The 26,542-nt window shown below is 35.8% G+C and overlaps 1 protein-coding gene across 18 annotated transcripts in view; it reads left to right on the top strand.

The window, feature by feature from the left end:
* WDPCP (WD repeat containing planar cell polarity effector) overlaps positions 1-26,542 on the top strand; it is a 489,024-nt gene that overhangs the window by 370,887 nt on the left and 91,595 nt on the right. The window contains exon 15 of one of the 18 annotated variants that reach the window (XM_057309431.1): positions 734-24,734. The exons of the other annotated variants lie outside the window; for them this stretch is intronic. Coding sequence (XP_057165414.1) covers positions 734-810 — 77 coding nt within the window. The 3' untranslated portion in view covers positions 811-24,734. Of the gene's footprint in view, positions 1-733; positions 24,735-26,542 lie in introns of those variants that run through there. 18 annotated transcript variants of the gene reach the window in all.

Here is a 26,542-nt window from a genome sequence, read left to right as displayed (position 1 = left end):
ACTGCCAAAATCAAACTCATAGGTGATGAACATATGTATATAACACACATACATAATTTTAATAAAACAATGCATTTACAATTTTAAAAATATCTTTGTGATACTTCTAGACTAAAAAGCATAATGAAATATTAAATTGCTTATATCCATGCTTAGAATCACTGTACATTTAACAGCTACAAATGCAGGCTGTGTTGTATTGCTGACTCAAATACTGCAAGCTTCACCTCTAGGCAGGGCCTTAAACATAGTCAACAAACCAAGAAACAAAAGGACTTAGCCTATCACTAGGACTGTAAGTGAAGGACTTAGTGCTTAGCATGGCAAACAATGTAGTTATTATCCAAGCCAGATGCTTCTGTTCCTACATTCCTCATCAATGGCTCTGATATGTGAGAGCTGCAGCTTTTTTCTACTGTCTTGTTAAAAAAAGGAAGTAGGTGGGGCCTGAGAGAACTCCTATTTTGCCAGCACTCTACAATGTGAGGTCTGTGTCTTAAAAAAGTTGTACTTACAGGGGAGCAGTGTAAGTAGAAAAGCCTTCCAGAAACTCTTAAGCTAAAAGTTATTTGTGATGTCCTTAAGCCCACTGTGGTGCTTCAGCCAGATACTAAAGTTTGAAGTTTGATCTTTTATACTAGGAGTGATCATGTGTGTGCATCCGAGTGTGTGTGTGAGTGAAATCTTTACTTTTTCATCCTTAGCTTTCAACTTTATATGAATCTCTGTTTAGGCAAAGCTGAAATGTCTGCAAGAGTATCACCACTGGACCAACCCTTAAGTATGTACCTTTGGAGAGCCCACAGGTGACTCTCCCCGGCCATGTTCTAACTATGGGAAAGGATCTAACCCAGAGTGGTACAACCCACACCCCCTCCTCAAAGATATTTACACTTTTCTGGGATTCACAGGTTATTGCACACCCTATTTTTCTAATCTTATTGCTCTGTTTAATGAACCTTCTCAAAAAAGTGTTGACTTTGCCTGAGTTCTAGTTATAAATTCTCCATGTAATTTTAATTAACAAAGACAATTAGAAAGAAACAAGTGGACATCTACACATAGCAATACCTAACCTAAATCAAGAACGTTTTAGAGATGAGACTCTAAAGATAAGGGATATAGGCCAAAAGATGGGGAAGTCATGTGGCAATATACCTGGTTCTATGTATCTAAAAGAAAAACTCAAATATAAGCTCTGCACTGGAGGGTTACTATGCCAATAAATAATAATTTACTGCATTTACAGAATATCACTGCATAGTAATCCATGCCTTTTTTTTCACCTTTTTAAAAAATTATTTGAGAATACATTGACATACAATGTTACTCAATTCACATGTACAACATAGTAATTCCACAAGTTCATACATTGTGCTATGCTCACCTCAAGTGTAGCACCATCTGTCACCATACAAGCTATTACAATACCACTGACTATATTCCTTATGCTGTCCTTTTATTCCATCTCTTACTCATTCCATAACTGGAAGCCTGTATCTTCTACTCATTTTCACCCATTTTGCCCATCCTGCTACCCTCTCCCCTCTGGCAACCATGAGTTTGTTCTCTGTATTTATAGGTCTGATTCTGCTGTTTGTTCATTTGTTTTTTTAGATTCCATGTGTGAGTTAAGTCATATGGTATTTGTCTTTCTCTTTTTTTCACTTAGCATAACACTCTCTAGGTCTATCCATGTTGTCACAAGTGGCATGATCTCATCCTTTTGATGGCTGAGTAATGTTCCATTGTACATATGTGCGTGTGCGTGTATGCATGTGTGTGTGTATACATCACATCTTCCTTATCCATTTGTTTATTGATGGACACTTAGACTGATTCCATATCGGTTACGGACGATAATGCTACATCAAAATAAAAAGCTTTTGCACAATGAAGGAAACCATCAAGAAAACAAGGCAGCCTACTGAATAGAAGATATTTGCAAATGATATACACAAAAAGGTATAAATATCTAAAATATATAGAGAACTTAAACTCAATATCAAAAAAAACCCCACAATCTGATTAAAAAATGGACAGAGAATCTGAACATTTTTCCAAAGAAGACATACAGATAGCCAACAGACATGTGAAAAAAGGCTCAGACACATCATCAAAGACATGCAAATCAAAACCACAATAAGATATCACCTGACACCTGTCAGAATGGCTAAAATAAAAAGACAAGAAACAACAAGGGATGGTGAGGATATGGAGAAAAAGGAACACTCAGGCACTGTTGGTGAAAATATAAATTGATGTAGCCACTGGGGAAGTATGGAGTTTCCTCAAAAACTTAAAAACAGAAATACCATATGATCCAATAACTCCACTACTGGAATTACTCAAGGAAAACCAGAATACTAATTCAAAAAGATACTAGCCTGTTTTCTGGTTTTTTTCTGCACCTCTGGGTAATTTCACAAAGCCTCACAAATCAAAAGAGTTTAGGAAGGACTTCATACTAAGAAACCTAAAAAGACTTAGAGAAAACTTTCTTATGTACCAAGCAACAGACAACAGTCGTCAGGAGACACAATCAAAGCTGGAAACACCATTTTATTCCAGAACACATCCATACTATCCATTTGAGCTAAAAGTTTCCTTGAGCCTTTCACAGTCATAGTTGTAACCAACTACCTCACGTTCAACTTAGAGTTGTACACGTTCAGTCAAATTCACCTACTCTTCTGCTGTTCCCTGCCTCTCTCAAGTTACTTTATCACCCCATGCTCCAACCACAGAGGGTATACAAGAAGTAACTAACAACCTCATATCCAGCATTGAAATCTGCTATCATGGGAACCAATTTTCTAAAACTAGAAAATGCTAAAACTTTTATTGGCTTAAACTCTGCTTCTGCCACCCAAATCTAAGCTTTAGAGTTAAATTTATGTACCAGATTACCACACAAAAGATAAAATACATACAGATAACACATAAATAAATAAGAAAAAATTACTGTGGATGCCATGTTCAGGGAAGATGGTAAAGGGGATGTAGTCAGCATAGCATAGGTTTTTTGTTGCTGTTGTTTGTTTTTACTATACCTTAATTTGCATAAAATATGCATTAAACCACTGAAGATAATATACATATATAAGTCATCTGTATTAACATTTTCTAGATGTGTAAAAGTTACTATATAAAAAATGTTGGAAACAAGGCAGAACAAGTACTTTAAAGCCAAAGTTTTAACAATTTTTTTCAATTATAATTTTCATCACTCCTATAATACATTATATCAGTTGCAAGAAAATTTTACTCTTTTAGATGGAAAAGAAGTCTCTGCTTGAGGAATTCAACTTTAATCTGGAATTTTCAAACACTAATATGGTTGTATGGCCTTTTAAAAGTCTTTGGGTACAAGAATGATAAAATGTGGTTTTAGTTATTGGCATGCCTGTGCAGCAAAGCATTTGGGAGTTGTGACTGACAGGCCAGGAGTGTGTATAAAAGAAACCTATGCTTATGTCTGCTTCAGTGACTTTATTAGTCACACCCTACTTGTAAATTGTAAACTGTCATTCAAAGTAGCATAGTGATGTTTTAAACAAGTTGGGTTATAATACCCCTACTTCTTTTGTCTTAATGCCTAAAGGTAAATTCAGAAATTGCTCCTATGTTTTGGCTCATAAAAGCATCCATCTGGAAAAAAAATGAAATAATAAACCCAAATAGCAAAGAGCAATCCAAAGAAGATTTATCACACTGTGTGTGTGTGTGTGTGTGTTATACATTTAAACAGTACAATTAGCTAATTCACCCTTCATTATAGTTCAGCTATTTCAGATTGAGGACAAAGAAAATAATTTTATTAACCGTTGGCAGGTTTTGAACCAGTATTTTAGAACACTATTAGTATATACTGAATTGAAATTGCTATCAATACCAAAAGCTTCACTGGAGACCTATGGTGAAAAAAGTCTATTTTAAAGCATACTATATTTTATTAGAAATGCCTAAGTTTACATTAAAACACTAAAACAGATGCAGAAAAAATAGACATTGACATTATACTTTTCTTACTGTGTAATTTTGAACTGAAATAAGGGATAAAAACCAGTATTACAGTTTATTGGCTTCTTAGTAATAATATTCTAAATATTAATTACTGAATATTAGATAATTTAATCTTAACTAGTCTTACTAAAATATGAGCTATTGAAAAAATTCAAATTGTAAAGAGTACAGTATAGTCAATGAAAATCCCTCATAATCCCCTCTTCTCCCTTAACCAAAAACCTTGCTTGCAACAAAATAATTTTTGTGGTCTAAATTTCAATAATGTAATGATTCAAATGTCTAGCTTTTAGGTAAGTATTAAGGTTTTAATCCTTTACCATAAATTACCAAATTGAATTCTGGTCAGGGCTTACACTATGAGGTAAAGATCTTTCAGTGTGATTGCTCAGTAACTTAGTATTCAATAGTGACACTTCTAATTTTTCATATCTGAATGGATATGAAGGATATGTCAATAGATGGAGGCAACCTTAAGGGATATTAGGTAGTTTAGTCTTTGTCTGTGGATTCAACTGTAGGATTACTGGGGTTTTCTTTTTGAGGTGGACCAAACCACACAACTATGTCTCAGGAAGCCTATTTATCTGACAAGTAAGAAAAGATAAACACCTGTAAGTTGATGTTTAAAGCCCAAACTAGTTTTGAAGTAACAAGAAAGGGAAAGCTAACAGTTCAAATTTCAGTCACTTTTCATCTAAACCCATCAATGTGTGCACTGGTCCATTAATTATGTGGCCCAGCACAAAATGATATGTTAGTCTTCCCTTTTACTCCAGGATGACAGCTGTGAGGTAAGGTTTTAGTTAGGGAGAAAGAAAACTATTTCAAATACTTTATCTGTTGGCCCTACCAAAGTCATGAATGAAAATGAAAAATTCTAATTGAGGATCAAACCAATTATTTTATTGATCACTCTGACAGAACCAAAATAAATTTGAAGAGATGATCTAAAACCCAGGATTCTAATGGACCCAGCTTTTCCAGGTTAATGAGATATTCTATCTCATTTTGTTCTATAAAAGGCCACATGGTAAATATTTTAGACTTTGTGGGCCATAGTTTCTGTCACAACTACTCAACTCTGCTATTGAGCAAAAGCAGCCATAGATAATATGTAAATGAATGACCACAGCTGAGTTCCAATAAAACTTTACTTGTGGGCACTGACATATAAATTTCATATAAACTTCACTTGTCACAAAACATTACTTTTCTTTTGACTTTTTTCCAACCATTAAAAAATACAAAAATCACTCCTTGCTTATGGGTTGCAGAAAAACAAGCATCAGGCTGGATTTAGCCTTGCCATGTTTAGCAACCCTTGTTTTAGTTTATTTTTTTTATTACTATGTTATGTTAGTCACTAGACAACCCTTGTTTTAATAGGTTATTTTGATTCTTGTTTTATGGACTTATTTCTGTGTTTCAAAGGGAAAACATGTCACTGAGGTTTTTTTTTTTCAATCTTATTTAAAGTAAGTATTAGCATCTTCATCTTCAGTGTTAAATAAGTTCCAAGTAGGGCACATGATGTGATGAGCAGTGGGTGTTATATGCAACTGATAAATTACTGAACACTACATCTGAAACTAATGATGTACTATATGTTGGCTAATTGAATAGAAATATAAATAAATAAAGTTCCTGTTGTTTATAAGCTACCCAAGTTGGTGATATTCTGGTAGAGCAGCCTAAACAGAATAAGACAGTAATAGGAAACTGTCTATTTGACTGCTTGATGAACATAACACACCTAGGTGATCCAAACTTATAAAGAGTTTAAAAAGTTATTTTGGCCTCTCATGCCCTCTAAAAAGTAGAAAAACCAATTTCTCATAAAAACGAATAATGGTAAAAGTTACCATCAAATCTCATACAAAGTTACTTATAAAAAACAGAAGAGCAGGATAATTTCCCTAGAATGAAAGCACTCTAGAAAAACATGCCCACAAGTACATGAAAACTGACACTAATATTCTAAAGTAAGCTTAAATAAATTAATATACATTATGATAGAAGTTATGAAAGAATAACATAAATCAGTTTTGGAGAAATTCATAACTGAGGTGATTAAAGAAGCAAGATTTCTTAGACATGAAAAAAACTAATAAAATAATTAGAAATAAAAGGGAAAAAAATCATTTCAGAAGTGGAGCTTAAACTAGAAGTATCACAAAACCAAATAAAGACAATGCCTTAAAATAACTAGAAAATTTAAAGGACAAAACACTTGAAAAATAAAAAATAACTGAAGAAAACTATCAACCAAATAAGGACAACTTACAGAATGGGAGAAAATATTTGCAAATCAGATAAGTGGTTAAAATCCAAAATATATAAAGAATTCATACAACTTAATAGCAAAAAACCCTAAACAATCCAATTAAAAATGGGGAAAGAATCTAATAAGGTGCCTCACATCACTAATCTTCAGGGCAATGCAAATCAAAACTACAATGAGACATCACCTTACACCTGTTAGAATGGCTATTATCAAAAAGACAACAAATAATAAGTGTTGCTGAGGATGTGCACTATTAGAATGTACATTGGTGCAGCCAGTACAGAAAACACTATGAAGGTTCCCCAAAAAAAAAAAAGAACTACCAAATGATCCAGTAATCCCACTTCTAAGTATAAATCCAAAGGAAGTGAAATCAGGATCTTGAAGAGAGATCTGCACTTCCATGTTCACTGCAGCATCATTCGCATAGCCAAGCAACCTGTGTCCATTGATGGATCAATGGATAAAGAAAATGTGATATATATACACACAAACATATAATAGAGTATTATTCACCCATAAAAAAGAATGAAATCTTGCCATGTGCAACAACATGATTGAACTCAGAAGGTATTATGTTAAGTGAAATAAGTCACAGAAAGACACATACCGTATGACTTCATGTTTATGTAAAACATAAATCTAAAAAACCACACGAAAGAACAAACCAAAAGCAGAAACAGACCCATAAATACAGAGAACAAACTGATGGTTGCCAGAGGGGAGGGGATTGAAGGAATTGGGTGAAGAGGAATGGGAGGTATAGGCTTTCAGTTATGGAATGAATAAAAGTCTTGGTCATGAAAGGTATAGCATAGGGAATATAGTCAGTAGTATTGTAATAGTGTTGTATGGTGACATATGGTAGCTACAGTTGCAGTGCGCATAGCATAACCTATAGACCTGTCAAATCAATATTTTATATACTGAAACTAATGTAATGTTCTGTGTCAACTATAATTTTTTAAAAAATGAAATCTTGCCATTTCCAACAATATGGATGGAGCTAGAGAGTATAATACTAAGTGAAATAAGTCAGAGAAAGACATACCATATGATTTTGCTCATGTGGAATTTAAGAAAACAGATGAACAAAGGAAACACAAGAGACAAACCAAGAAACAGACTCTTAACTATAGAGAGCAAACTGATGGTTTGGGGAGGAGGATGGGAGGATGGGTGAAACAGGTGATGGGGATTAAAAAGTACACTTATGATGAGTTCTGAAAAATATATAGAATTGCTGAATCCCTATAATGTACACCTGAAACTAATACTGTACATTAACTATACTAGAATTAAAATTAAAAAATTAGTAAATTCTTTTTAAAAGCTAAATGATGAATAACCAGTCACAAAAGGACAAATCCTATATGATTCTACTCATACAAAGTATTGCAAGTAGTCTAAGTAAAAAGGTGGTTGCTGAGGGGGATTGTTGTTTAATGGGTACAGAATTTCAGTTTTGCTAGGTAAAAGGTTCTAGAGCTCTATTGCAAAACAGTGTGAATACACTTAACACTCCTGAACTGTATACCTAAAAACTGTTGAGATGGTAAATCTTAAGTTAACGTATTTTTTACCGCAATAAAAAAAAAAAAAAAACAGCTAATGGTTATAAGAGAGGACATAACACAGTACAACTATCAAAAAATGACTGCCTTATAGATAATGGCTGGAAGGAAGAGATTACTTCAAAGCTGACATTAGAGAAGAAGAATAAAAAGGAAAATGGACTTGGAGCTAATTCCCATATTGCTCACAGTAGGGAACCAACAGACAGTGCTCCCCTAAAAAGAGATAGGTGTCAAGGGTATTATATAAAGGTACACATACAAATGTAACTATTAGAGTAAAAACAAGCCTTCCCAAGCATTAAGTTTATATACACATTAAATAAAGCAGGTAACATAGTCCCTGTGTGTGTATATACAATGAAACATGACAAATTTGAGGCCAAACATGAACATCATATCAATAAATGTAAATGAATTAAACTCATTTATAAAAAGACAAAGTTCAGATTAGCTAACAAAGCAAAATCCAATACTACACTGCATGCAAGATGGATACACACTCTCAGGGAGGGAGAAGTGGAGGGATGCAAGGAAAAGGAAAAGGAGAGATTGATTCAGAAAGATTAAAAATACAAAGATAAATAAAGATGTGGACAAAAGCAAATTCAAACAAATGGGAGGTACGCTTTGATAACTCATAAGGTAGAAATCAGACCAAAAAGAGAAACAAGGACACTTGATAATGCTAAAAGATGCAGTTCATAATGAAGATGTAATAGTTCTGAAAATTCCAAACAACATGGCAACAGCCATCATTAAGCAGAAATTACAAGAAATGCAAGGGGAATATACTTTCAATTTAAGAAAGATCAAGTAGACAAAAAATTAGAGAGGATGCAGAAGACCTAAACAACATAATCAGTGAGTTAGATCTTTTAGATCTATAATAAACTCTGAACTCTGATAATGTAGGGTTACCTTTTGGTAAATGCTCATGGAAACATTCAGGAAAATTAGCCCCATCTTAGGCTACATACGAGGGAAACTGCAATAAGCCTGTTAATCTGAAGAAAAGAAAAATAATATAGGAAAGTGTACTCTGACCTGAGAGAATAAAATGAGGAATAAAATAAAAATTAAAAGGCCTGTTGGGGTACATGGCTGGCACAGTCAGTACAGCGTGCAAGTCTTGATCTCAGGGTTGTGAGTTCAAGCCTCACACTGGGTGTAGAGATTATTTTTTTAAAAAAACGAAAAGTCCTGTTACCTGGAAATTTGAAAACATAGTATTGCATATTCTTAGATCAAGTTAAATTGCAGAATTTCTTAAAAATAAAAATGAAAATCTAATATATCAAAATCTTTGACTTATCACAGAAAAATTTATAGTATTTAAGCTACATTAAAAATGAAATTCAAAGACTCATATAGAACTTAAAAGCCAAGAAACAAAAACAAAGCCATCCTCTACCCCTCAAAAAAAAAAAAAAAAAACCAGAAGGAAAGAATGAATAAAAGTGAAAACAAATTAAATGCTAGAGTTTCTACCATTTAATTTCTAGAAATTGAAGCTAGAAAATAGAAAATCAACAGAATAAATCCAAAATTTGGTCATTTGAAAAAAATCATCAACTTAAATCACTAGCTACCCCTTTTCAAGGGGAAAAGGAAGGATATACAAATACACAGAATTAGACATGATAAATGGGGAATGATGATCAAAACAGAAGAAATTTAAAGTATCATAAGAAACTATTTTACAGAACTCTGTGAATGAATTTGAAGACTTCACTGGAAAGGGGTAGGGGAATGGGATAGGCTGGTGATGGGTAGTAAGGAGGGCACGTATTGCATGGTGCACTGGGTGTTATACGCAACTAACGAATCATCGAACTTTACATCAAAAACCAGGGATGTAATGTATGGTGACTAACATAATAAAAAATATTATAAGGAAAATAAATAAAATTTTTTAAAAAATGGAATGGATAATTTTTAAGAAGACTATAATTTACCAGACTAGCATTAAGTCTTAAATGACAAGTTAACATAGAAGAAAACAGAAGAACTGAAATGCTCTCCTCCCACACTAAAATACTTCAGTAGGAAAATTCTACCAAATATGTAAAAATCAGAGTATCTCAATGACTGTTAAACTTTCCCAGGCCATTAAAAAGGAGGCAAATTTCAAAGTTCCTGTTATATGAGTAAAGTAAACCACTGATTTTGTACCTACCAAAGGCATTACTTCAGACCATTCTCACTTATGAATATCATTATAACAACTCTTAAATGAAACATCAGCAAATGGATCTAATAGCACATTTAAAAAATCATGACCAAGTGTGGTTTATTCCTGTTTGCAAGAATGGTTTTATGTTAGGAAATCCATTAATTCATTATATTCATAGAACTAAGAAGTAAAACCTTATATCACTTCCACAGGTACAGAAAGGACATTTGACACAATCAGTTCTCCCCAACTTAACTTATAAATTTAATACTATGCTTGTAAAAATAACATCAGACTTTTCCCCCCGATATCAACGAGTTACCTGTAAAATTGTTTGGAAAGATGAATAAACAAGAAAAGCAAAGAAAGAAGAAGAAGAAGGAGAAGAAGAAGAAGAAAGAGAAGAAGAAGAAGGAGGAGGAGGAGGAGGAGGAAGAAGAAGAAGAAGAAGAAGAAGAAGAAGAAGAAGAAGAAGAGATGTAAAAAAAAAGAGAGAGAGAGAAAAGAAAAGAAAAGCCAGGAAAATCTTGCAAAAGAAGAATGAGAGGCAATGGTCCCACAGACATTTAAGCATACCATAAAGACTCTATAATTAAAAGTATTATATTGGTATCCCAATGGAACAGAGTAGACAATTCCTATGAAATTTAGTATATGATAAGAGCAGTTCAAATCAGTGAGGTAAAGATGAACTTCAACTTTTTAGGAAGTGGAACCTAATAAGTGGAATGATTATATTGGATTTGTTAAAATAAAACTGGATTCACTCCTCACATCATAAAGTCACGAAGGATGAAGGATTTAAATATAAACTAAGCACTAGAAAAAAACACATGGGTTAAGTCCAGTATAAGCTGGGAATTAGGGAAACTTTCAAAAGAGGAGTGGTAGGCAAAATGGATCCTCCGAAGATGTCCATATCTGAATCCCTAGAACGTGTGAATATGCTATGCTACATGGCAAAAGGGACTTTGCAAATGTTATACTAGAATTCTTTAGATTGGCAATTTTAGGAATCTATCAGAGTCAAAAAAAAATGTGGCAGTTAAAAAAGATCAGAAAGTTTTGAAGTGTGAAAGAAATTTGAACTACTCTTGCTGGAGGAATCCTCATGGAGAGCTTGAGAGGGAATGCAGGCAACCTCTAGGAGCAAAGGAATGGCCCCATGTTGATAACCAGAAAGGAATAAGAGACCTTAGTGCTACAACCTCAAGGAACTGAAGTCAGCCAACAATCTGAATGAGCTTGCAACAAAATCTTCCCCACAGAACCTTCAGACACCAGCCCAGCCCTGCCCAGCTGACAACTTGATTACAATCTTGTAAGGCCCTGAGCAAGGGATCCAGCCAAGCTGCACTATACATGGAATTCTAAACCAAAGAACAGTGAGATAACAGATGGTCGTTGATGTAAGGTGCTAAATTTGTGGTAACTGGTCATGGCAACAAAAAATCAAGGCACCAAGTTTCAAGATCCAGAAGTTAAAAGGGAAAAGTGATATGTAATAACCTAAAATTAAAATATTTTACAGGGATAAACCACATTAAGCAAATTTTTAAGATACGACTAATGGAAAAATACTTGCAACTTATGTGAATAAAAATTTAGTATCTCTAGGGGCACCTCAGTGGCTCAGTTAAGCATCTGACTTTTGATTTCAGCTCAGGTCATGATCTCAGGGTACTGAAATTGAGCCCATGCTGGGCCCCACATTGGGTGTGGAGTCTGTTTAAGATTCTCTCCTTCTCCTTCTGACCTTCCCCCCACTGCTTGAGCTCACTCATGCTCTCTTAAAAAAAAAAAAAAAAAAAAAAAAACTTACTATCTCTAAAATAATAGAGCTTCTAAAATAAAGACCCACATTCTTAAAGAAAAATGGATTAAAGACAGGAACAGAAAGTTCCCATCAAATTAAAACCACCCTGAGATATTTTCCATCTGTTAGATTCTAAAAGTCCGACAGTATATTCTGTTGACAAGGTTGGAGGGATGAATATATACACTGCCAGTGGGAATGGAAAATAATATAAGTCCTATATAAGAGTATTTGGCAATATCTGATAAATCTATGAAGTTACCCTTTGATCCAGAAATCTCACTTCTAGAAATCTAATCCAAAGACACCCTCATCAAAAAAGAAAAATATACATATATACACACACACATATATACATGGAAAGATGAATGCACAAAGCTATTTATTATAGCACTGTTTATATATTTTTGTTTAAATTTTTATAATAGTTACTATAAAGAGAAGAAGGAACCAGGGAGATGAGTACAGGTGTGGAAATTAGATTTCTTTGAATATACCTTTCTTTATAGACTGAACTCTGGGACCATTAATTTTACATAATTCTAAAACAAAATAAGCTTTTAAAAAAAGTAATCCTGAAATGAAGCAAACCTAACTAGGTATCCAATTGTTGCCATAATAATGAAGGAATTATTCTAAGTGACTTTTAAAAATACAGTAACTGTATATCTCAAATAGGTGTACCCCAAGGATAAAAATAGTCTTTCAAAAAAATCTTTAACTGCTTTATAATCATATCAGTGGCAGTACTATTGAGAATACAAGAGTCACACATGTGGTACAGAATAAAGCAAATGGTGACTAACATAATATAATAAAAAAACATTAAAATAAAAAAATAAAGCAAATGATAATATTATTAAGAACCAGGATTTTCAAAATAGGAGAATGGTGATATAAGTACAGTAACACTGATGAAAAATAACTGAAGATCTGAACTTAAACTGACAATATCATTATTAACTAATGATGTAGTTTCTATTTAAAAAAAAGAGAGAGAGAGAGAGAGAGAAACTAAACCAAGCATCAAACAAGATAACACAACAAAATAGAAAGATATACCATGCCCATGGACTGGAAAAACCAATATTGTTAAAATGTACATACTACCCAAAGCAGTCTAGGGGCACCTAGATGGCTCAAATCAGTTAAATATCCGACTCCTGATTTCATCTCAGGTCATGATCCAGGTCATGAGATCCAGCCCCTCTTCAGGCTTTGTGCTGGGAGTGGAGCCTACTTAAGATTCTCTCTCTTTCCTCTGCCCCTCCTCCTGCTGCTTGTGAGCTCTCTCTCAAAAAAAAAAAAAAAAAATTAATTGATTTAAAAAAATAAACTACCCAAAGCAATCTACAGTTTCAGTGCAATCCCTATCAAATATCATCAACATTTTTCACAGAATAATTCTAAAACAAATAATCCTAAACAAATAATCTAGAACAAATAATCCTAAAATTTGTATGGCACAAAAGACCTCAAATAGCCAAAGCAATCTTGAGAAGAAGAGAATAAAGCTGAAGGTATCACAGTCCCAAATTTCAAGATATACTACAAAGCTGTAGGAATCAAAAGAGTAGGATACTGGCATAATAACAGACCACAGAACACAATAGAGAGTCCAGAAATAAACTCATACTTTTATAGACAATTAATCTACAACAAAGGAGGCAAGAACATTCAATGGGGGAGAAAAACAGTCTCTTCAACAAATGGTATTAGGAAAACTGGACAGCTACATACAAAAGAATGAAAACAGACCACTTTTTTAAGTCATACATAAACTCTAAATGAATGGAAGACCTAACTCTGAGAACTGAAACCATAAAACTCCTAGAAGAATATATAGGCAGTAATATCTTTGACATTGGCCGCAGAAACATTTTTCTAGATATGCCCCTCTGGCAAGGGAAACAAAAACAAAATGAAAGTACTGGACTACACCAAAATGAAAAGCTTCTGCATAAAGTGAAGAAAACCATCCACAAAACAAAAAGACAACCTACTGAATGGGAGAAGATATTTGCGAATGACATATCTGATAAGGGGTTAATAACAAAAATATATAAAGAAGTTATACATCTTAACCCCCCCAAATAATACAATTGAAATATGGGCAGAGGACCTGAATAGAAATTTTTCCAAAGAAGTCATACAGATGGCCAATGGACACATGAAAAGATGCTTAGCATAACTAATCATCAAACTGAAGCCACAAGACCTACAAACTACCTCACACCTGTCAGAATGTCTAAAATCAAAAAGACAAGAAGTGACGTGTTGGAGGGGATGTGGTAAAAAATGAACCCTAGTGCACTGTTGGTGGGAATGCAAATTGGTGCAGCCACTGTGGAGAACAGTACAGAGATTCCTCAAAAAATTTTTAAAAATGGTGCCTGGGTGGCTCAGGCAGTTAAGCATCTGCCTTCGGCTCAGGTTATGGTACTAGGGTCCTGGGATTGAGCCCCGTGTTGGGCTCCCTCCTCAGTGGGGAGCCTGCTTCTCCTTCCCCCCCTTCCCCCCCCCACTTGTCCTCTCTCTTGCTATCTCTCTAATAAAATCTTTTAAAAATTAAAAATAGAAATAGCATACAATCCAATATTTCCACTACTGTGTATCTACTTAAAATGAAAACACTATTGCAAAAAGATATATGCACCCCTATATTTATTACAGCATTATTTACAATAGCCAAGATATGGAAACAAACCAAGTGTCTCTAATGAGTGTCTATAATGAGTGGATAAAGAAGTTGTGTATACACACACACACACACACACACAAGAATATTACTGTTATTAAAAAAAAAAGGAATGAAATCTTGCCATATCATAGAACATACAACATAGATGGACCTAGGGAGTATAATACTAAATGAAATAAGTAAGAGAAATGCCATATGAGTTCACTCATATGTGGAATTTAAGAAACAAATGAACAACCAAAGAAAAAAAGAAAAACAAGAAAACACACTCTTAAATATACAGAATGAACTGGTGGTTTCCAGAGAAGAGGTGGATGGGGGAATGGGTGAAATAAAGTGGATTAAGAGTACACTTAATTTAATAAGCACTGAGTAAATGCATAGAATTGTATACCCAAAACTAATATATTAATTATACTTATATAAAAATAAAATAAAAATAATAAAAAGCACTTATCTTTTAAGAGATACAATACAAAATATTTCAAATAAAATGATCTGTCTAGGATTTGCTTCAATTCTTATGCCAGTGGGTAGAGTGTGGAAGTGGTAGAGGACTGAGAAGAAATAAGATTGACCATAACTGGTAATTATTGAAGCTGGCTGATGGAGAACTAGCTAAGGGTTCTTTATACTTTTCTCTTTGGTTTCACACATGTTCAAATTCCATGATAAGATGTGTGTGTTGAAGGGGGTATGTTTAAATAACAAGCTGGTATAAATAAAAGTACCCTAGTTAATATCTTTGTACACATTATGCTAGTGTTTAGGATAAATTTCAAGGTACAGTATTTCCAGGCCAAAGAGAGAAATATTTTTATTTTTATGCATACTGCCAAATTTCCCTTTAAGTGTTGATTTACAACAATATACAATCAACAGTATACAAGATGCCCATTTCTAAAACCCTTACCAACAATCTGAGAAGTTAGATGACCTGCCCAAGATCAAATGGCATAGCCAAGAATAAAACTCAGATAATGGTAATTATCATATTGCCTGAGTCAGTTTATTAATTTGAACAGTGTTTCAATTTGCAATTGAGTTCAAAAAAGGAGATGTGTGCTAAGAGAACTTATTGCTGTCCTACATCTGTCTTCTGAAATAAATGGCACTATTTCCTTGGTTATCTTACACGTTATTCTTTAAATCTGTCTCTTCTTATGTTGGCTTTGTGCCTTCAAAGGAGATGTCTGTTCCAGTCTGAAATCTCCCAAAGATTTTCAGGGTAAAACACATTTCAAGATATGCAATACACGGAAGAATGAAGATCTTTTAGAACATTGTTTGTTAAACTGACAGCTCTACTTAACAGAAGCCATTAAAATATTTACAAAGTAGCAGCTGCTCTTGTAAAAAAAAAAAAATACAGCTTTTTGGAGGTATAAAAATAAACAAGTTGATAAGTACAAGGTAAGCCATTTGACGGCTTCTTTGTGTACACTGCACAACATACAGAAAATTCTGATATTTACAGAGCAATTATACTGTAAAGCCTTTTAAGTTAAAAGGACACAGACCAAGTTCAGAACTGTTTACAAGAATTCTTCATACTGATCTTTTAAACAATTTAGAAAGCCCCAGACATAATCTTTTAAGAAGTGTTAGGTTTTTGGTGTTTTTTCTTTTAAATAAGCTTTGTTCTTAGAAGATAATTATATACCTGTATACATCTAGAAACTGAATTAGGCATATGGACTACCAGTTTAAAATCCTTGCTCTAGGAAAACAAAACAAAATTCTAGAGATAATTCCTGCTTTCTGGCAAACACAAAAAGTTACCCAATTCAGTAACCCTTAGCCCAAACTCTTCCTCTTTCTGCCTATGGAACACAAATATATGACTATAAAAGTAACAGATCACTAAGGATATAACCTCTCCCTACCCTATCCCCTGGCTTTACCCCAAACAAAATTCTGCCTCTTTGTAGTTTGCTAGTTTAAGACTTTATGCCTTGTTTACTGGGTGGCACCAAACTACTAGTCATGCCTACAACCTTCCCAGAAATTTAGTAAGCTCAATATTATATTTTTAAATAAAGCCACACTAGTATTGCTATAATCTAAGACCATCTGATTTAAAATAGTTAATTTAAGAATAAAGAGACTGTTGAATTAATCCTTGTTTTACTACTGTTCTTCCCTTCTGCCAACATTTCCCCCAACTGCAACAATAATCATTTGCTGCTACTATGGATATTACTGTCACTTTATATTCAAGAAAGCACAATTCAAGCATTTTATAAGCACAAAGAACCCAAAATAAGCCTTTTAGTATCTTCCAAGAACTTTTCTTCTCTGCTTCTATGTTGTTAGTCTTTATTTTTCTGACCATTTTCCCTATCCTGCTATCAAACTGTAAGCCCATCAAGGACAGGGATTACTTCATTTTCATGCTTATATCCCCCAATCAGTAGAGCAACCTGCATAGGGCAGACTCTATTGAGTCAGAGGAACAAAAAGAAAAAAGAATGAAGAAAAGTGAAGAGAGCCTAAGAGAATTATGGGACACCATCAAAGAGGCCAATATATGTATTATAGGAGTCCCAGAAGGAAAAGAGAAGGGGCAGAGAGCTCATTTGAAAAAAATAATAGCTGAAAACTTCTCAAATCTAAGGAAAGAAATGAAAACACTAACTTAAGGATTCAATGAACTCCAACTAGCAAAAACACAAAAAGACCTACATTATAACCAAACTGTTAAAAGTCAAAGAGAACCTTGAAAACAGCAAGAGAAAAATGACTCATCATGTACAGAGGAGCCTCAGTAAGATTATCAGATTTCTCAGCAGAAACATTGCAGATTACAAGAATGTGATAATATACTAAAAGTGGCAGAAGAAAAAACTGTCGACCAAGATTATTGTGTCCTGTAAAAATGTGCTTTGAAACTGAAGAAATTAAGATCTTCCCAAATAAAAACTGAAGGAATTCAGTACCACTAACCTGCCATACAAAAAAATGCTAGAGTCCTGCATATTGAAAGAGAAAAGTGCTAGACCGCAACAGGAAGTCATATGAAAGTATAAGATTACCAGTAAAGGAAGCTAAATACATGAACAAATATAGAATCCTGTATTACTGTTTGTTGCATAAATCCACTTTTAATTCTTATATAGAGTATTAAAGACAAAAACACCCCCAAACCCTGTACCTCTATGTTAACCGGTATGTAGTATATAAAGGTATAATTTGTGAGGAATGGGAAAAAAGATGGCAGAGGAGTAGGGGACCCCTTTTTCAGCTGGTCCCCTGAATCGAACTGGATATCTACCAGACCATCCTGAACACCCACGAAATCAGCCTGAGATGCAGGAAGATGCATCTGGATCTCTACAAACGACCATCTCCAGCACTGAGTATTGAGGTACGAAGTGGGGAGCCGTGAATCCACGCCCAGATACCAGAAAATAAACGGAAGAGGGAGGGAGCCGCCACACTCGGACTCCAGAAAGCAGTAGCCACCTGCACTGGGAAGCGGGCCGGACTTGCTGACCGGCACCACGAGAAAGCAGACTGAGACCATGAGCGCGGGAATGCGCACTCATCCAAACTGAAAACAGGAGCTCCGGAGGGCACACTCAAATTAGACTGAAACCAGGAGCTCGGGAGCACACACAACCAGACGGAAAACCGGTGACCCAGAGCACGCATGAACTACACTGAAACAGACAGCTCGAGAGCACGTGTGGGAACTGGGGGGCAGCTGGCGATGTTAGAAGCACAAAGGACAGAGATGTGCCAGCCCTGGAAATGAGGGCTGGGAGAGCGGCTGTGGGGCGTACATCCCGAGACGCTGTGGGGTTTTTGGCAGCGCCAACGGAAACAGAGTTAATGTGGCTGGAGAGCTTGGTGGACAGTGGGTGGACTGCGATCTCTCTGTTCTGAGACAGAGGCTAGGATACAGTCACTGCTGCTCTGACACTCAGTCAAGAAAACCGCCAGGGAAAGCCACCAGACAACAAAAGCCCAGAAATACTGGTTCACATTGTGCCCATCCCCATCCCCCTCACAGGGGACAGGGCAACTTTACCCAAACAGGGTTGCCTGAGTATCAGCGTGACAGGGCCCTCCCCAAGAAGACAGGCTGAAAAATCAAGAAGCCCACATCCCTAAGGTCCCTACAAAACAAGTGCACACTGCCTGGGTCCTGGTCAATAATTTGGGCTCTGGGCATCCCCGCAACCTCTCATCAGAATGATGAGGAGGAGAAATCCTCCCCCAACAAAGAAAAGATAATGAGTCTGTGCTCTCTGACACAGAACTGATGGATATGGATATAACCAAATTGTCAGAAATGGAGTTCAGAGTAACAATGGTCAACACGATGTGTAGGCTGGAAAAAAATATTAACGAAAATATTAACGAGAACGTAGAATCTCTAAAGGGCAGAAATGAGAGCAAATCTGGTAGAAATTAAAAATCCTATGAATCAAGTGCAGTCTAAACTAGATGGTCTGATGGACAGGGTAAATGAGGCAGAAGAACGAATTAGTGAATTGGAAGATGGGATGGTAGAAGAGAAAGCTAAAACAGAAACTTGGCTAAAAAAATCCAATTTCAAGAATGCAGAGTACGGGAGATTACTGACTCATGAAACGTTCCAATGTAAGAAGCATCAGCATCCCCGAGGGGGTGGAGGAAGATAGAGGTCTATAAGAGATATTTGAACAAATTGTAGCTGAGAACTTCCCTAATCTGGCAAAGGAAACAAGCAATCATGTCCAAGAGGCACAGAGGACCCTTCCCAAGATCAATGAGAACAGACCTACACCACGTCACGTCATAGTGCAATTCGCAAATATTAGATCCAAGGATACAGTATTGAAAGTGGCCAGGGGGAAGAGAATCCTTACATACAGAGGGAAAAATATCAGAATAATGTCAGACCTGTCTACAGAGACCTGGCAGGCCAAGAAGGGTTGGCAGGGTATTTTCAAAGCTCTATCTGAGAAGAACATGCAGCCAACGATCCTTTATCCAGCAAGGCAGTCATTCAGAATTGATGAAGAGATAAGGTCCTTCCCAAGATTGGCAGAAACTGAAGGAATTCGTGACCACCACCAAGCCAGCCCTACATGAGATATTAAGGTGGGTTCTATAGAAGTAAAAAGGCCCCAAGAGTAATAGAGAACAGAAATTTACAATCTATACAAACAGACTTCACAGGCAACATGACATTATTAAAATCATCTCTCTCAATAATCATTCTCAATGTGAATGGCCTAAATGCTCCCATTAATGCCGCAGGGTTGCAGATTAGATAATAATACATGACCCATCCATTTGCTGTCTACAAGAGACTCATTTTGAACGTAAAGATACATCCAGACTGAAAGTGAAGGGATGGAAAACCATTTTTCATGCCAATGGACCTCAAAAGAAAGCTGGGGTAGCAATTCTCAGATTAGATTTTAAACTAAAGACTGTAGTTAGAGACACAGAAGGATACTATATTATTCTTAAAGGATGTATCCAACAAGTGGATATGACAATTATAAATATCTATGCCCCCAACAGGGGAGCAGCTAGATACACAAGCCAACTCTTAACCAGAATAAAGAGACATATAGATAATAATACGTTAATAGTAGGGGACCTCAACACTCCACTCTCAGCAATAGGCAGATCAGCTAAGCAGAAAATCAACAAAGAAACAAGAGCTTTGAATGACATACCAAATCAGATGGACCTCATAGATATATACAGAACACTACACCCCAGAACAAAAGAATACTGATTCTTTTCGAATGCACATGGAACTTTCTCCAAAATAGACCATATACTGGGTCACAAAACAGGTGTCAACCGATACCAAAAGACTGAGATTATTCCCTGCATATTCTCAGATCACAATGCTTTGAAACTGGAACTCAATCACAAGGAAAAATTTGGAAGGAACTTAAACACTTGGAAACTAAGAACCATCCTGCTCAAGAACGATTGGGTAAACCAGGTATTTAAGAAGGAGATTAAACAATTTTTGGAGACCAACGAAAATGAAAACACATCGGTCCAAAACCTATGGGACACTGCAAAAGCAGTCCTAAGGGGAAAACACACAACATCCAAGCTTCACTCAAAAAAAAACCAGAAAAATCTAAAATGCAGTTTTTATATTCTCACCTCAAGAAGCTGGAGCTGGAACAGAAGAACAAGCCTAACCCATGCACAAGAATCTAGTTGATCAAGATTAAAGCAGAGATCAATGAAATAGAAACCAGGAGCACAGTAGAGCAGATCAACAGAACTAGAAGCTGGTTCTTTGGAAGAATAAATAAGATTGATAAGCCACTGGCCAGACTTATTCAAAAGAATAAAGGACCCAAATTAATAAAATTATGATTGAAAGGGGGGAGATCATGACCAACACCAATGAAATAGGAAGGATCATTAGAAACTTTTATCAACACCTTTATGCCAATAAATTAAACAACCTGGAAGAAATGGATGCCTTCCTGGAAAGCTGTAAACTACCAAGACTGAAACAGGAAGAAATTGATTATTTAAACAGACCGATTAATTATGAAGAGATTGAAGCAGTGATCAAAAATCTCCCCAAAAACAAGAGTCCAGGGCCTGACGGATTCCCAGGGAAATTCTACCAAACATTCAAAGATGTAATACCTATTCTCCTGAAGCTGTTTCAAAAAATAGAAACAGAAGGAAAACTACCAAACTCATTCTATGAGGCCAGTATTACCTTGATCCCCAAACCAGGCAAAGACCCCATCAAAAAGGTGAATTACAAACCGATATCCCTGATGAATATGGATGCCAAAATTCTCAACAAAATCCTAGCTAATAGGATCCAACAGTACGTTAAAAGGATTATCCGTCATGACCAATTGGGATTCATCCCTGGGATGTAAGAGTGGTTTAACATTCCCAAATCAATCAGTGTGATAGATCATATCAACAAGAAAAGAGTCAAGAACCATATGATCCTCTCAACTGATGTGGAAAAAGCATTTGAGAAAATACAGCATCCTTTCCTGATTAAAACCCTTCAGAGTGTAGGGATAGAGGGCACATTCCTCAATTTCATAAAAACCATCTATGAAAAGCCTACAGCAAATATCATTCTCAATGGGGAAAAGCTGAAAGCCTTCCCCTTAAGATCAGGAACACGACAAGGATGTCCACTCTCACCATTATTATTCAACATAGTACTAGAAGTCCTTGCAACAGCAATCAGACAACAAAAAGGGATAAAAGGTATCCAAATCGGCAAAGAAGAAGTCAAACTGTCTCTCTTCGCAGATGATACTCTATACGGAAAACCAAAAAGAATTTACCCCCAAATTACTAGAACTTATACAGTAATTCAGTAATGTACCAGGATACAAAATCAATGCTCAGAAATCAGTTGCATGTCTATACACGAACAGTGAGACTGAAGAAAGAGAAATTAAGGAATCCATTCCATTTACAATAGCACGAAAAATCATACGTTATCTCGGAATTAATTTAACCAGAGATGTAAAGGATCTATATTCCAGAAACTACAAATCACTCTTGAAAAACATTGAAGAAGACACAAAAAAGGTGGAAAAATATTCCATGCTCATGGAACGGAAGAATTAACATAGTTAAAATGTCCATGCTACCCAGAGCAATCTATGCTTTCAATGCCATCCCGATCAAAATACCAATGACATTTTTCAAAGAACTGAAACAAATAGCCCTTAAATTTGTGTAGAAACAGAAAAGGCCCCAAATCACCAAGGAACTGTTGAAAAGGAAAAACAAAGCTGGGGGCATCACGTTGCCAGATTTCAAGCTATACTACAAAGCTGTGATCACAAAGACAGCATGGTACTAGCACAGAAACAGACACACAGAACAATGGAACAGAATAGAGAACCCAGAAATGGACCCTCGGCTCTTTGGGCAACTACTCTTTGACAAAGCAGGAAAAAACATCCAGCAGAATAAAGACAGTCTCTTCAATAAATGGTGCTGGGAAAACTGGACAGCTACATGCAAAAGAATGAAACTTGACCACTCTCTCACACCATACACAAAGATAAACTCTAAATGGATGAAAGACTTCAATGTGAGACAGGAATCCATCAAAATCATAGAGGAGAACATAGGCTGCAACCTCTTTGACATCAGCCACAGCAACATTTTTCATGACACATCTCCAAAGGCAAGAGAAACAAAAGAAAAAAGGAGCTTGTAGAACTTCATCAAGATAAAAAGCTGCTGCACAGCCAAGGAAACAGTAAAAAAAAAAAAGAAGAGGCAGCCCACAGAATGGGAGAAGATATTTGCAAATGACCCTACAGATAAAAGACTGGTATCCAAGATCTACAAAGGACTTCTCAAACTCGATACATGAGAAACAAATAATCAAATCAAAAAATAGGCAGAAGATATGAACAGCACTTTTCCAATGAAGACATGCAATGGCTAATAGACACATGAAAAAATGTTCAAAATCATTAGCCATCAGGAAAATTCAAATCAAAACCACACTAAGATACCACCTTACGCCAGTTAGAATGGCAAAAATTGACAGGGCAAGAAACAACAATTGCTGGAGAGGATGTGGAGAAAGGGGATCCCTCCTACATTGTTGGTGGGAATGCAAGTTGGTACAGCCACTCTGGAAAACAGTGTGGAGGTCCCTTAAAAAGTTAAATGACCCAGCCATTGCACTACTGGGTATTTACCCCAAAGATACAGACGTAGTGAAGAGAAGGGCCATATGCACCCCAATGTTCATAGCAGCATTGTCCACAATAGCTAAATAGTGGAAGGAGCCGAGATGCCCTTCAACAGATGACTGGATTAAGAAGATGTGGTCCATATATACAATGGAATATTACTCAGCTATCAGAAAGAACGAATTCTCAACATTTACTGCAACATGGACGGCAATTGAGGAGATAATGCTAAGTGAAATAAGTCAAGCAGAGAAAGACAATTATCATATGATTTCTCTCATCTATGGAACATAAGAACTAGGAAGATCAGTAGGGGAAGAAAGGGATAAAGAAAGGGGGGTAATCAGAAGGGGAAATGAAGCATGAGAGACCATGGACTCTGCGAAACAAACTGAGGGCTTCAGAGGGGAGGGGGGTGGGGGATGGGATAGGCTGGTGATGGGTAGTAAGGAGGGCACGTATTGCATGGTGCACTGGGTGTTATATGCAACTAATGAATCATCGAACTTTACATCAGAAACCAGGGATGTACTGTATGGTGACTAACATAATATAATAAAAAAACAATAAAAAGAAAAAGAAGATGTGGTCCATATATACAATGGAATATTACTCAGCCATCAGAAAGAACGATTACCCAACATTTGCAGCAACGTGGATGGGACTGGAGGAGATTATGCTAAGTGAAATAAGTCAAGCAGAGAAAGACAATTATCATATGGTTTCGCTCATTTATGGAACATAAGAAATAGCAGGAAGATCGGTAGGAGAAGGAAGGAAAGAATGAAGTTGGGTAAACAGAAGGGGGAATGAACCATGAGAGACTATGGACTCTGGGATACAAACTGAGGGCTTCAGAGGGGAGGGGTTGGGGGACTGGGATAGGGCAGTGATGGGTATTAAGGAGGGCACATATTGCATGGTGCACTGGGTGTTATACACAAATAATGAATCATGGAACACTACATCAAAAACTAAGGATATACTGTATGGTGCCTAACATAACATAATAAAAAATTATTATTAAAATAAAGATATAATTTGTAACAATAACAAACGCGGCAGAACTGTAAAGGAGTAAGGTTTTTGTATGTAATTAAAGTTATCAGTTTAAAATAGATTTTTTTCATTTTTAAGATATTTTATGTAATCAAAATTATAGCCAAAAAAAAAACTATAGAATACACAAAAAAGGAAATGAGAAGGAAATCATAGCGTTATCAGCATATCACTACCAACAAACAAACAACCAAACAAAATACACCCACCAAGAAATTAAAAAAAAAAAAAATGCAGTAAGGGAAATGAAGGACAAAAAAGCTGTAAGACATTATAAAACAAGTAACAAAATGACAATGGTAAGTCCTTCTGTATCAGTAATTAGTTTAAATGTAAATGGATTAAAATCCCCAGTCAAAAAACATAGATTGGCTGAGTGGATTAAAAAAACAAGATCCAACAACAGGCTGAAAGTGAAAAGAATGGAAAAAGATACTCTGTACAAATGATGAGAGAATTGTCTAATATCAGACAAATAGATTTTAAGTCAAAAACTATCACAAGAGACAAAGAAGTGGATTACATAATGATAAAGACAACAACTCACAAAGAGGATATAACAATTATAAATATTTATTTAGCAAACGCTGACAGAATTGATAGGAGAAATAGAGAGTAACAAAATAATAGTGGGAGACTTCAATATCCTTTTTTCAATAATAGAAGACCAACCAGACAGAAGATCAGTAAGAGAGGACTTGAACAAAACTATACACCATGTGGACCTAACAGACATATGCAGAACACTCACAAACAATATAAAATACATTCTTCTCAATTGCACATGGAACATTCTGCTGGACAGACCTTAAGTCAGGCAAAAAGCCCCAAGTCTTAACGATATTAAAAAGACGGAAAAAATAAGAAGATCGGTAGGAGAGGGAAGGGAAGAATGAAGGGGAGTAAACAAGGGGGAATGAAACATGAGAGACTGTGGACTCTGGAAAACAAACTGAGGGCTTCAGAGGGGAGAGGGGTGGGGGATTGGGATAGGCCGGTGATGGGTATTAAGGAGGGCACGTATTGCATGGTGCACTGGGTGTTATACGCAAATAATGAATCATGGAACATTACATCAAAAACTAGGGATGTACTCTATGGTGACTAACATAACATAATAAAATATTATTTAAAAAAAGACTGAAATCATAAAATGTATCTTTTCTTAGCATAATGGAATAAAACTAGAAATCAACAGCAGAAGGAATACTAAAAAATCTGTAAATATATGTGCATTAGGGTCCTCCAGAGAAACAGCACAAATAGAATATAGATAGATGATAGATAGACACATAGATAGATAGATAGATAGATAGATAGATAGACAGATAGATATAGATACATGAGGGGATTTATTATGGGAATTGGCTCACAGGATTGAGAAGAGATTGAGAAGTCCCACAATATGCCATCTGCAAGCTTGAGAATCAAGAAAGCTGCTGGTGTAATTCAGTTCAAAAGTGAGAAGGCCTGAGAACCAGAAAAGCCAATGGTATAAATCCCAGTATGGAGCGAAAGGCTTGAGAATGGGGGTTGGGGGGATGGGGTTGGGCACGACTGTTACAAGTCTCAGAGTCCAAAGGCCCATGAACCAGGAGTTCCAATGTCAGAAGGCAGGAGAAGATGGATATACCAGTTCAAGAAAATATAGGGACAATTTGTCCCTTCTCTGCCTTTTTGTTCTATTTGGGCCTTCAATAGACTGGATGATAACTGTCCACATTGGTGAGAGTAGACTTTTTTACTCAGTCTACTGATTCAAATGCTAACTGCTTCCTGAACCCATTCACAGACATACCCAAAAATAATGTTTCACTGCCTATCCAGACATCCCTTCGCTCAGTCAAGTTGACACATAAAATTAACCATCACAACATGGAAATTAAACAACACACTTTTAAATAACCAATAAGTCAAAGAGGAAATCACAAGGGAAATTAAAAAATATCTTGAGACAAATGAATATGAAAGATTCCAAACTTTGTTAAGACTTGGGGTTTTATTTCTGAAATGCAAGGACAGTTCAATCTACAAAAATAATTGATGTAATACACCACATTAACAGAAAAAAGGACAGAAATGATATATTTCTCAATTGATACAGAAAAAGCATTTGACAAAACTCAATACACTTTCATGATAGAAACTCATTAAACTAAATCTAGAAGGAAACTACCTTGACATAAAAAAGACACATATTAAAATTATTAAAAGCCCACAGCTAACAT

This window comes from Ursus arctos, unplaced genomic scaffold (assembly GCF_023065955.2).
Source record: "Ursus arctos isolate Adak ecotype North America unplaced genomic scaffold, UrsArc2.0 scaffold_8, whole genome shotgun sequence".
In the NCBI taxonomy this organism is placed as follows: Eukaryota; Metazoa; Chordata; class Mammalia; order Carnivora; family Ursidae; genus Ursus; species Ursus arctos.
Note: the sequence above shows the minus strand (reverse complement) of the source record. Positions and strands in the feature narration are given on the sequence as shown.